Here is a 13,164-nt window from a genome sequence, read left to right as displayed (position 1 = left end):
AAATATGTGTAAACAGGACATTAAAAAAATGCAATTGGTCTTATGTACTATATTGGTCTTGTTAGTAATATAGTTAATGTGACAGCTTTTAATTTTCTGATTTTCTGTCTTTAGACACGTGTCCATGCTCAGGTCTGTTTTTGTTTGAGAGGTATTTCTTGAAATCAGAGACTTCCCTTTTTATATTCAGAGTTTATCTAGTGCATTAGTAGAAGGACAATAATTCAGGAGGAAATGCCATCACAGCCACAACAATAACAGGTTTGCTTGTGTTAATGCAGAGGTACAGTCCGCCTCTGTCCCAAACTGCTGAAGTCTGTGACTAAAGTCACTGTGACAGGATCCTTCTGATACTGAGTGCAAACAGCTGCAGAGAAGGATGGACCCCAGAGTTCGTGGTCAGTGTAGCCTGCCTGACCATGAGTCCCTGACAGGCCAGAGAGCAGGAAGGCATATAAATTTCAGAAATCTTTCACTTCTACTCTCTTGGAAAGGGAGGACAAGAGCATTGTTTAAAGAGCCTCACGATCAGCAGGACCATGAGGAAAGATGAGAAATCATAAGGTTACAGTAACATATTCCTGTGTTTTCCTCCAAGATTATTTTCCCAAAAGCATTCTACAGAACTTCAAAACAAAACAAAATGAGAAACAGAAGTGGAAATTGAAAGGGAGGAGAAAGAGTCAAATGGAGAAATAAAAATGGAGAAAGAGTCAAATGGAGAAAGGGGAAAAGAGAAAAGGGGAAAAGGGAAAAAGGAAGAAAGTGAAAAATGGATAATGAAAAAGGTGTATCCTTTGACCTATCTTTAGACAAGCATATAAAGTGGAAAAGGCTAATTTGATTCCATATGGTTATTGGGTGTAAGTATTAACAGCCTATCAGGTCTCTGATTATTCTAACAAGGCTCACAAACAGCAAGGGATTAAGACAGCCAAGCACAATCCAGGTCTTTTAGTATTAACTATATTCACTTTCCTCATCTTTGACTGCCCTTTTCTCTGATCATATCACTGAGAATGAGGCTCAGAAACAAAATAACCATGCAAAACCCAATTTTAAGTTCCCTTTTTAAAAATCACAGGAAAAAATAGTTTGCAAGAGCCCTGCAAAAGTCATCTAATCCAATGTGCTGCTTAGTGCAGGGCTATCCTGAAGAATAGTGTTGTCAAGAACCCTATCTAGTCAAGTTTAGAAATACTTGTAAGAAAGGAGATTCCACAAACCCTCTCACCAACTTCTTCCAGAACTTAACTGCTGCCATGGTGAGGATTTTTTTTCCCCATTTTTTCAATCAAAATTTCCTTTGTGGCATCTTTTGGCTGCTACTTATTACTTTCTTCTTGCCCTGTTTTACTCTCTAAGAAGAGTCTGCCTCTTTTGTCTCTCCCACCATTCAAACAGCGATGATGAGGACCATGTCATCACCTTGCCCAAGAGTGGAAACTTCTTGAGGTACAGGGTGGCTGAAGTTGCTAAGAAAGACAACAACTAGGATCTATAAGTCAACAATAATAGAATATTGAACAGGAGCAGCTGACAAAATGGTGATATACCAATAAAGTGAGAGAGAGAGGCTGTCAAAAATAAGTGCTGTACACTGCAGGCTATTCTAGCTGCTTAACAAAAAGCTTCATCTTGAGATGAAGAATGCCTTAAGTTTCTAAATTGCAGCAAGACAGGCTCAGTTTGGGAAACCCACAGGTAACATGAATGTGAACCTTCAATCTTTATGCTTTCCCTACAACTTCTGAGATGTATTTTAAGTAAACTGGCAGTTGAGAACTCTTTGTTTCATGTCCATTACAGAGGCAAAGAACCATCTGAAGCCTGTAAAACTGATCCACTTCCACTTCAGGACAGATAAAGGCATTATGACCAAGTTCCTCTCCAATCCTTGTGCAGATGCAAGAGGATGTGGAGACAAGTACTGAGTGTCTCCCTGCCTCTTATGGTTTCAAAATGCAAAGTTTGCTCCTTCTACATACTGTGAATCAAAAATGGAAAGGCTGAAAGAAGTTGGAGGCACACAGTTGTCACAGCCTCCTCAGTAAGGAAATAAACACCACCTGTCAACCATTTTGATGATGGTGTCATTCTAACAGACTGTTCCACAAGAATTTTCCTTCATGATTTCAGTCTGCATTGTTTGTTTAGGTTTAGAAATTCATCCATGAAGAAAACACAACAGAGCTAAGTATTCAGACACAGAAAAACCTTTTGTTCATATCAGATAAACATATCACACACAGAGAGATAGTTAATATTTCCAAAATACTTCGGTGTATGTCTATGGTATCGTAATTACACACAGAACAGAGGACAAGACAAGGTATTCATGCAGATAGTCTTGCTTTCCCCGTAGTTGTTTCAGGGATTTGTACCAAATCTTGTATTTACTATTGTTTGGCTGACTGTACAGCAGCTAAATGAGACAGTTGCTTCTTTTCAATGCTCTTTATGGAAATTTTGCAATGTTTCTGTAAACAATATGTCTTGGAATAGGACACTTAAGATATGAGTATAGCTTCAGTGCATCAGAGGGCTTGTAAGCAAGTATTCATTTAACATTCATACTGTATATACTTAGGAGTGTCTGCGTTAACTGCTAATTGGAGCAGCAGTTTTATCCCCACTTCCTTTTTTTAATGAAAACTTCTTTGTTGAACTAGTCAAAGCTCACGTGGGCAAAGCAGTGAAAGAGTTGCCACAATTCCATCCTGTCTTTTGAAATTCTGCAAGAGAAGCGTAAAAAAGGAGATACAATATTTCAGGTCACCAGTGGTTTGTTTGTTTTTCCACTGAAAAAGCAACCTTGAAATTTTATGAATGTTTACACTTGCACTGAACACCACCCCCACTCCCCAACTCATCATATCTCTGGATCAGGATGTTGCCATATGGTATTCATTTGTCAGATTTGCATCTCGTGATAGATTTAAGTTTCACTTTAAGTGCATCAGAAAAAAAGCATACACCCCCAAAACCCCCTGAAAACCCAACATACAAATAAACCAGCAAAAATGCATGTAGAATCAAAGCCTTGATTATAATATAGGGCCACCTCAAGCAGTACTTTGAGTTCAGTCAAGTACTGTTTGGTAAAAACAAACGGAGCTATACACCAATATGACATACTTTATAGAACACTGAAAACTAAAACTCTTTCAGGCAAGTGTTTTTACATTAATACCATTCCACTACAATAACTAATAGGTTATTTTGATCAAGAGCCAGATTTTTTCAGCTGAGACAACTTTCAAAATTAGTATGTGTTTTATACCTTTCCTGTAATCGCATGTGAAAGAAACTAAAGACAGAAACTAAAAAAAAAAAAAAAAAAAAAAAAAAAAAAAACCCTGTGGGTTAAACCACATTATGGCCAGCCTGAACAGGATGAAATGTTTCCTTGTTTTTTACTGTGAAAAGCATGAAAGGGTTCGAGTCATGTATACCCACACCCACAAGCACCACAAAGTGGCAGCACTACTGTGGAGCATTCATTACAGATGAGTGGTTCCGCCTTACCGAGTCAAAAGCTATGCTGGTTTGGCAGAGTGTTGAAACAGATGGAACTGGAACAGCCTTTGGAAAGTTGAAGACTAAGAAAAGCTAAGACTTTGGCCCTCTGAGAATAAAAAAGCATCACATTCACAGAAGTGACGCAGTATCTTAAGTTGGTCCATAGCTAACCAAAGCAGGATGGCAAAAGTAAAAATCTTTACTGTGGGGAGACACTGCTCCCTCACACCTCCCTCTGTGAGGCGGCCAAAGCACTGGCAAGAAGGATTCCTAACCAATGGATATTTTGGTGTTAGGAATTCCAAAAATGAGAGGATTCCTAGAAAAGCCTTAGGTTTTGCATCATTCTCTCCACAGTTTGCTTTGGTACACATTAATGCCTAATAATTACTGAGGCTACCAGCACATTTGTTTCAATTATCCACAACTTTTTTACACCTGAAGATTTACTTTCCCGTGCAACACAATAGCGCTGAGACAGACACCTTCTTTGGGACAGAAAGAAACACAGGGAGAAGCAGCAACAATTCTAAATTAATATAATTCAAGAAATGTTGTACCTGCAGTGTGTGCTTGACAGCTGTTAGTTAACAAATTAAGACACCAAACATGCCATGATATAGTGCATATGCATAATGGTGGGGGAAAAAGGGCTTGATACATATTGTCATCTGGTTTCATTTCTTTGGTACTGTCAAAGAGCAGAAAATAATAAATTTAGAAAAGCTATACAGTTCTTTTCCAACCCCAAACAGATCTGATCTTTCTAGTTGCCTGTTTTTCAAATGGGCATGGCTCACAGCTCAAGTGTTGCAGTTCAAATTTATTTTACTGATTCCTTGTTAAGTGGTTCATTCTGTTGTACCCCCATATTCTCCCCAAGTTGGTTTACCCCTGGGTTTTACCCTCCCGCAAAGCTGTCCCTCATGCCATTCCCCACCCCTTGTTCCAGATCTTTCCCTGCCTATCAAGGCAACCCAGCCCTTGATTCCCAAACCTTCTCTGCCACTTAAACCTCGAGCCAATCCCTGTCTGCAACACCCCTTTGGAATTCTCCTACTCCACAAAGCCCCATTGTCCCAAGTGACCCATCCTCTCCACCCTCCTACCCCAATTGGCCCCAGACACTGGATGTAATCCCCTCACTCCTCCCCTGAGGATTACCTATTGGTTAGTTGTTTGTATCCATGCCCTGTTCATATTTGTACAAAACCCGTTGGCCTGGAGTGCCTGGGGCTCTTTGTGTCTCATCTGTTTACGTGGAATAAGTGTTTCCTTGTGGCACGTCAAGACAGAGAACCTCCTCCGTTCTTCTCTGCCTGGTACCTGTCATGGCTTGTGTTTGGCACTTTAGAGCAAGTGGCTCTGAAGGTTCTGCCTCAGTTAGTCCCCATACTGAGGGAGTTCCCCACTCTTGGCGTTGCGCTGGAGTTCTAAGAGTTTGCCCGGGTTCCGATAGCCACAGCACTCAAGTTGTAAAATTTTTGAAGTGATTGCTTTTGATTATGGGACCAGATTCTACCTGAGATGTTCAGGGTTCAATCTATCACACAATTTATGTTGTGAATGAAGATGGTAAGGAGTGTTGGGCTCAGTATGCACCACAAAGTAGTGCACTGATGGAGTGGTAACTGGCACGCAGTAACTGCACTTCACACCACTGATTACACCCCTTCAAGCACATGTCAGACTGTTGTCAATATGCATCACTGCTCACTCATCCCATCCTTACTTCAAGAGTTTATCTACATGGATGTTACAGGAGACAGTGCTGAAAGTCTTACACAAATACCAGCTGTCTTTTCCTCACACACTGAGCTGGTCATTTCATTGCTTAAGGCTATGAGATTCCCAGGCAAGATTTTCCCTTTCTCACTTTTCTGCTGACTACTCCTAATCACCTTGTTCTTACTAGAATGTCTTCCACAGTAATGTGCTCCCATGCCTTCCCAGGAACTGAGGTCAGCTGCTCAGCCTGCAGATCCCCAGGTCCTGCTCCTTGCTCTTTTTGAAAATAGGAGTGACACTGGGTTTTTCATAGGATCTTCTGATCACCACAGTCTTTCAAAGATTGTATTCCAAAGTTCTATCTCAATGATATCATCCGGTTTGATGAGCCCTCATGGATGTGTCTCATGAGGTCCTGTAAACTTGCAGATATCCAACTGACTTCAATGTCCCTTCTCTCGGTCTGCCTCAATGGAGGACTTGAATTCATGCCTTCATACTTTCCCAGTGGGCTCAGGGTCTCAGTTTTCTGGAGAGAAATCTTACTGGTAAAAAGTGGGGCAAAGAAGGCGTTGAGTACCTGGGTTGTTTCCATGCCCCATCACCAGATTCATCACCCCATTTAATTTTGCAGCAGATCCACATTATCTCTTAATAATTTTTTTTTCCTGCTGGTATACCTGTAAAATCCTTTCTTGTTGCACTTCTCTTCCCTTGCTAAATTTAATTCCAACTGGGTTTTGACTTTCCTGAGCTCATTCCCATGCTCTCAGACTGTGTCTCTATATTTTTGCCATGCTACCTGACCCTGTTTGCAACTCTCATATGTTTCATTTTACTGTTTGAGTGTACTTATATGAAATATCACCAGAGATGAATCAGAGCTTGGATGTCATACAGGTTTCTGCTCTGTAACTGTTTTTCAGCAAACCCCAGTTACAAGCTATTCAAAATGTCTCCAGCTTATAGGAAATTTTGAAGCATGTCTTGAAGCACTATTCTTTTCTCTCAAGAGTCATCAACTTACCCTTTAGCAGGCAGCACAAAATATAAAATTACTTCTAGGTGGGTTCTGTTCTCCTTGAGTTATGTGTGTCATTTGTAAAGAAGGGCAGTGATTATAAAATGCAATGAATAATGACAAATGCTGTCATGCCCTCTTGGTCACCAACCACCAAAAAAGTACAGAGAAAATAAAATCTATATTCTGCTTTCCAAAGAAGCAGAGCCAGACATCATGACTATGTATGGAACTCTGATTTCACAGTTCAGAGCAAGATATATCACAAATAGGACTGGAAGTTAATGCTACCTGAGCAGTTATAACTTACTGCAGTAACTCTTCACAGCAGGAAGTGGATTCAGTGGCAGCAGAGGAGGTGGACCCAGGATGATAAGACCCAAGAGGTTCCCAAATATAGAATGAACTGGCTGAAGCCCTTACTTGTTTGTATTTTGTCTTCTCTACTGAAGGTGAAGCAAAAGACCATGAGTGATGGGGCAGTTGATATTCAAATCTCATTGCTGAATCACTGTTACCAGATTTATGCTTCCAGTAATTGAATGTTTTGAATAAAACACATTTGAGTGCTTCCAGAAAACCCTGGTTCTTCTCAGAACCCTTCAGGAAAACTTGGTACAGACCCCAGTTCTTCTCAGACTGGGCTGTAAGGCAGCCACAAATGATTTAAAACACTGCAATTGTTTTTCAGGACACATTTAGCTCTGGCAGTTGCTTTTTCCAAGGTTTTCTGACCAGAAAGTATCCTGAATAATACATCTGTGATTTCACGCTACTCATATGCAAATACATTAAAACTGAGGTTTGCTCATTTTTTTCATTCTTTGGGAGAATTCTACCTGTGTTTGACTCTCTGCAATATTTATGAATTTTTAGGTTTGAGAGTAGGAGCTGCTAGAGATGGGAATGTTTCATTAAGAGAATTAACCACAGTCTAAATTGCTGTTTGATTTTGTTGTTTTATGAACCTGCTGTAATTGTGTGGGTTGGCCAAATGGGAAAAGATTGTTTGAGGACTTAAAATTAATGATGATAAATAGACATACTCTCTTAAATAGTTAATGACATTAATGACAGCCTAAATAAAGCAATCAGATTTCACTGAACTGTAAAATTTACTGTCTTTCTAGCCATGGCACGCTCGCATAAATTGGGAAACGTACTGTATGAATTTGGTCAAATATGAGACACCACTACAAGAAAAACCAAACTGATCCATGGCTAACACAACAAAGGAAAGGGGAGGAAATCACAACCAAAGGGACAGACATCCTCCAAAAGAAGCATTTGATCTCATCATTAACATGTTAGAATAAGAAACATGTTCTTTGGAAGCCTTTGAATATACCAAACATAAGTAATGTAGTCAAATCTTTCCTCCTGATGCTAATTTATTGGAATGATCCTTCAAATCTAAGTGCTAGTGACAAATGCAAGCACAAATGTGACTTTGAGTTCTATTCAAGATCATGGAAACAACTGCTTACTCCAGACTTCTAGTGTGCCCAAGGACGCCTCCAGAGGGGAAATGAAGTCAGTCATTATAACAGTATATCCATCCCAGCTGGTTTACTCTTCTGAGGCCTCAAAAAAAAGCTAAAAAATGTCTTCTGTTGCCTGGTAGAGTTGCTTAGGAAGCATGCAGTTTATTGTCCAAGAGAATTAACATGTAGAGAGCGTTACATGGAAAAAGAATCCATTTAGAAAAGTGATAAAATGGAACAAATTTTCTAAGTCAGGTTTGTTCTACTGGTGTTATCAGTCTCTTCAGCTACTGAAAGAGATGACCCCAACTGAAATGAACTGATTTTCTATTGTAAATTACTGGGTTCTGCATAGAAAGGCCTTTTTTTCAGCTATGAAATCAGGCTCAGCTCCACATTAAAGACATGCACAACAGCTGGTAACAGCTTGAAGACGTGCCTGAAGGATCACAGTGGCTCATTCCATTTAGACTCAATTGCAGTTTGATGATGTCCAAATGCTCATTCTAGTACAAGAGGATTGCAATGCCATCTGAGTTCTCTTTAAGGAGGATTGTGCTTTATTATCACTGTAATTGTGTCTTGTCTTTGGAAAGAATGGACTGAGCCATCCCTATCACACGTGTAATTGCACACATTTGACACTCAGGGTACATACAGTAATTACTTGGTAGAAACAAGATTTAGATGCATAGACAAGTTTGTTTACACTTATGATGTCAGTTTACTGTGAAGAGAAGTTCCGGTTCTCTGCTTGTAAGAATCACACCAGCTGATCATCAGCCAATGAAAGTCAATAATTCACAATTCCTCCATTAAACTCAGCAGGTCAGGAGTGCAGAGTTTATGTCAACAGCCTAATGACAGCCTTTCTGTGTACAGAGGGCCAATGAAAGAGACAAATATTTACTTTATGTAAACTATTGCTAAGCATGTTATTTAGGCCAAGAAAGAGCTGTTCAGTTTGGCTAATAATAAAACCCAGATGTCAATGAGAAATTTGTAAAGCTTCTTTTAGAGCTCATAAACATAACATAAACTGCAGAACCACACACATTTAAACATTTTTAAAATATCTTTTTAAAATGCAGCCACTGATTTGACTGTAAAGAACTGAGAAACACTGCTAACTGCCTAGATAGCCTAGAATAATAATTGTCTCTTCTGCAAGAATTAGAGCAAGTCATAGGGAGGAGTCTATCACTCAAACTTCAGCAGGGCTGGCATTGAGATTTTCTAATTTTATCTCTGTCCACAGTTTGGGTGCCAGCATGTTCAAGACTGTGCTCTGAGTACCTGCAGTTCACTAACTTAATTCGTTGTTGAAGAAGCAAAACATGTTAAGAGCAGCCAGGGTAATTAGTGTAAATCGAGATACATTGTCAGGCATAATTAAGGGCGAAGTACATGCACTGCAAGGCAGTACCAGATAAATAAGACAGACCATGCTTTTATGAACAGATAGATGCATGTCAATTGAACAAAAGAGAAGTGATTAAGTAATTCATTAAGACACCAACACATCTTCAGTCCTCCTATACAAATCCAAGAAGAATAGGGTACCGTATTTGCAAAATTTTTGTGAACACAAGAGAAAAACTGCAAAAGCTCCCCATGGCTCAAATAGCGTTACATTTGAGTGAAGAGGAAGACAGCATTTTATTCCTTATCTATTTGCACATGTGCTATCCTAGCTGCAGTGAAATGGACAAAAAACTATCAACAGAGGTAGTAAAATTCATCATTCTAACTCAGAGAAACCGCTGAGATTTCATAACTCCTGTTCAGTTTCACTCTGAAGCAAGGTCACATTATTTCTTAAAAGTTTTGTTGAAGTAATGACTAAATCCCATCAATTTACAGACCATGCAACTGAATTTTGAAGTTCTGAACTAAATCTTTCAAAATCTTAAATGTTTGTTTTACAACTAGTAGTTCATTGCTTCAAATATAAGTTTTTAGATACTTTCTCTTTTTTTATTTGCTGTTTTATTCTACCATGAAAGCAGTAACCAGAAATTCTAGGACTTGGAAATGAAAGCAAGACTTCTACTAAAAGACCCAACATCTCACAAGTTTACTACAAAGTTAAACTACAGCCCAGAAGTTCTCAAACAAGTTCAAAGACTATCATCTGAATGACAACTTCCCATCATTCTTTCCCCCCCTCTTTTTCTATGTAGGAAATAATCATAACTACAGAATTTCCTCAAGAGAAACAAGACTTGGTCAAAACATTGTTCCTGATAGGAAACAGATTAAAATTTTCTAACTAATCTTTCTAGTATCTCTCCCAAAATCATAAAAGAGCTCAAGCCCTCTGCTGGACATCTGCTGAGGCTTTTGTTTTATTCAGCACCTTCAACCCTGCTCCACAATTCAGTGCTCCCCTGGGGAAAACAAGAAGACAAAGATGATGAAGGCAAAGATGGCAAATTTTTCTAAAATCTGAGGGTGACTGCTTTGTTTTCAGGTTTGTAAAAAATAACTTACCCCTTCCCCATCTCTCAGTGAATAGTTCAATCCCTGAACAATTTTCTTGCCATTATTTAACCAACTCAAGAACATCTTAAGGTATTTTTTCCTTCTTGCATGTGGCCAGCACAATGGTACAACAGAAGGCACGTGCGCCAATCCTCTAAAACTGCACTTACTCATTCACAGTTTTTCATTCAAATGAATTTAGAGATACCCATCTGTGCTAAGGGTAGATAGAGTAGAGCTAGGCTCAGAAAAGCAGTACAGCATTATTCACAGGGCTGGAGAATCCTGGAAAGCAGTAACCTAGAAGGAGACAGTGACCAAAAGGACACTGGATAAAGCATATGTTTAGTAGCAAAAGACCTGAATAGCAGAGGGCCAGTTCATCACTCTGTGTCTCCAAGCATTTTCATCTTAAATACACAGTTTATTTCTGTGCACTCTACTACTGAAAGGAACTGTGAGAAAGGAAAATGAGGTTATTTCTCCAATAGTTAGACTGAAAGATTTAAAGTATGAAACTCTTCTCTTCAATTACAGGTAGAATTTCTATTGGTCATGTATTTGCAGCACCAGAAGGAAAGGAATATTATTCCTGTCTCTGACGTTCAACACCTGATATCAGAAGATGTAATTATTTAAATCAAGTGTTAGGAAAAGGTGCTGTGTAATAGAAAGCATGAGACCCCCATTATGTCAAGCAGTTAAAAATCATATGTGAAAAATTAATAAACATTTGGGAACAGGAACTTCTGTGTTAATAGACACGTGAGTAGGGAATATGAGGCCAAGTCAATTATGAAGGAACATATTCCCAGAGCAGCGTCTAAGTCTCCAGTGATATTAGGACACTTCCATAACCTCACTTGATCTTCATTCATGGTAAGGTTAGGAGTCCTTCCAGCAGGAGTAAAATTCTGCACTGAAAGAAACTGTTCAGAAACAATAGTGATTATCTTTCCTACTTCTGACATCTGATCTGACTTTCACAGATAGGAGATTTTAAAAAAAACAGATATTCAGGTAATAGAAACAAGCATAGATCCACCAAAAAAGAAGTTGTGTGTCCAATAAATATTTGCAGGTTTTGTCACTTTACTTGCAGCTCTAATGATCTTCTGATTATTTACTTGTGTGTGCCAAAATTTGGTTCTCTCCTGTCCAGACCTGACTCATGCACTGTCATTCATCAGCTCAGGAAAAACATTTTTACCTGATGCAACAGGTCTGCCTCCAGTGGATAGACAATTTATTCTATATCAGTCACCATTTTGATATACATTTCTTAATTCTAAGGGCTGGTTTCTGTTTGTTTCCTTAATTAATTACATGTACAGCATTACATATTTCTCATCTGTACCTATAGCATTTTTTACTGATAACTAATACGTGACTTTTTCTTCTACTGAAATAACTACCTGGGGCTTTGGCTTTTAGATGCCAAAGTGTCAGTGATCTATGACAGTGTCAATTAAAAGGCAAAAACCATTGAATATCAATAAAGTCTTCATGTGTGGTACTTCCTATCAATACTTTCTAATGCTCCTATCACACAGTTATCTAGAGGTCATTTACATAACAAATACCAACTAATTTTGCAAGAAAGTTAAAAAAGCTTTTTGGTGTAAATATCACCATTCATAATGGCAAAGTAATATGTGAAACTTTTTCTCTTTTCTCAAAATTACATGTAAACTTTTAAATCAGCATTGTCTCTCACTAGTTAAATGTAAAGCTAAGTCTTCCGGAGATGCTGAGGAATTTGGCTGTGTTACAAGAACGTATGATCTGAAATTACAAAAAGACTTTTCACTGAAAGTCCATGAAGACTGGACTGGTAAAACTAAACATTTAACTCAAGTAATTAGAAAATCTCAATTTGTCCAGGCTTTTACCCGGAAAAATCTCTATGCACTGGAACGAGCATCACATCTGTCTTTGCACTCACACCATCCCTGGCACATTCCTGATGTGCCCACAGTGACACATGTATCTGTCCTAATTGTAAAACATACAGTATTCTGAATTTCCTTAAAGTACTTTCTGTTAACGATTACACTCTGAAGATACATTGAGAAAGCTGTCATGATAGGCTGCCTTAGAGCTGGAGAACCAATGTATTTATTTGTCCTCATTCAGAATGAATGGGAATTTAAGCTCCTAACTCACAGCAGCTTTCCTATATTAAATGATGAACAGTAAGCAGCAGATAAAATGAAGATCTGAAATGGTAGAGCCTCTTTCCATATTAGGAAAGCAAATCTTAAAATCAACACTTACTCTCAAATTATAAACATGATTTGGAGAAGCCTTACCTTCTATGATTTGAGCTGCTGCACCAGCATGGATTGACAAGCCAAAGAGCAGTAGCGACAAGTCCCAGGTCCACCAGGCATGCCTGGAGCAGGTGTGCCAAAAAAAAAGGATGGTGGGGGAAGAATGAGACCAAAGAGTGTAACACAGAAACACATGGGGGGGGGGGGGGGGGTTGGGGGGGGGGTGTAAGAAAAAGTAAAATTTAGAAGAAAGAGTTCTTACCATGAGAGCATTTTCTGAAAGTCAGTGGAAAGAACTTAAGTGAGAAAAAAGTGCAGTGCACATGAGTTTTATGCTTATGAAAATAAGAAGTTAATAAAAACTGGAGCCTGCTGTTTCGCCTCCAACGTTCAGACACAAGTGGAACAAAGGCAGCACTCAGGCTCTCTGTGTGACTCACTGCAATTCACTGCTCCAGCTCTGAAATCTGACTCCGTGTAGACTTTCCGGTCAGAGCACTGCCGAAAACTTCCTACTGTATTTATGGATGGACACCCCTTACTGCTGTGCACCATCCCAGTGCTGTCATTATCCAGCTCACTCGTTATGCTGTGTACCCTGACAGGCAGCAGCAGAGCTTCTCCAGCTTCCCCTCCTGCCTGCTCACAATCT

At 39.2% G+C, this 13,164-nt stretch overlaps 1 protein-coding gene across 2 annotated transcripts in view; it reads right to left on the bottom strand.

Moving 5' to 3' along the window:
• LOC121348223 (collagen alpha-1(XV) chain-like) overlaps positions 1-12,913 on the bottom strand; it is a 116,277-nt gene extending 103,364 nt beyond the window's left edge. For both annotated transcript variants that reach the window (XM_041427512.1, XM_041427513.1), the window contains exons 1-2: positions 12,775-12,913; positions 12,552-12,634 (exon numbers count right to left, since the gene is read on the bottom strand). In XM_041427512.1, the coding sequence (XP_041283446.1) occupies positions 12,552-12,634; positions 12,775-12,785 (94 nt within the window). In that variant the 5' untranslated portion in view covers positions 12,786-12,913. The remainder of the gene's footprint in view (positions 1-12,551; positions 12,635-12,774) is intronic.
• Positions 12,914-13,164: the final 251 nt, after the last annotated feature.

This window comes from Onychostruthus taczanowskii, unplaced genomic scaffold, assembly GCF_017590055.1.
Source record: "Onychostruthus taczanowskii isolate IOZ18803 unplaced genomic scaffold, ASM1759005v1 scaffold115, whole genome shotgun sequence".
NCBI classification, from domain to species: Eukaryota; Metazoa; Chordata; class Aves; order Passeriformes; family Passeridae; genus Onychostruthus; species Onychostruthus taczanowskii.
The sequence above is the reverse complement of the archived record's forward strand: the minus strand, read 5'-3'. Positions and strand labels throughout refer to the sequence as shown.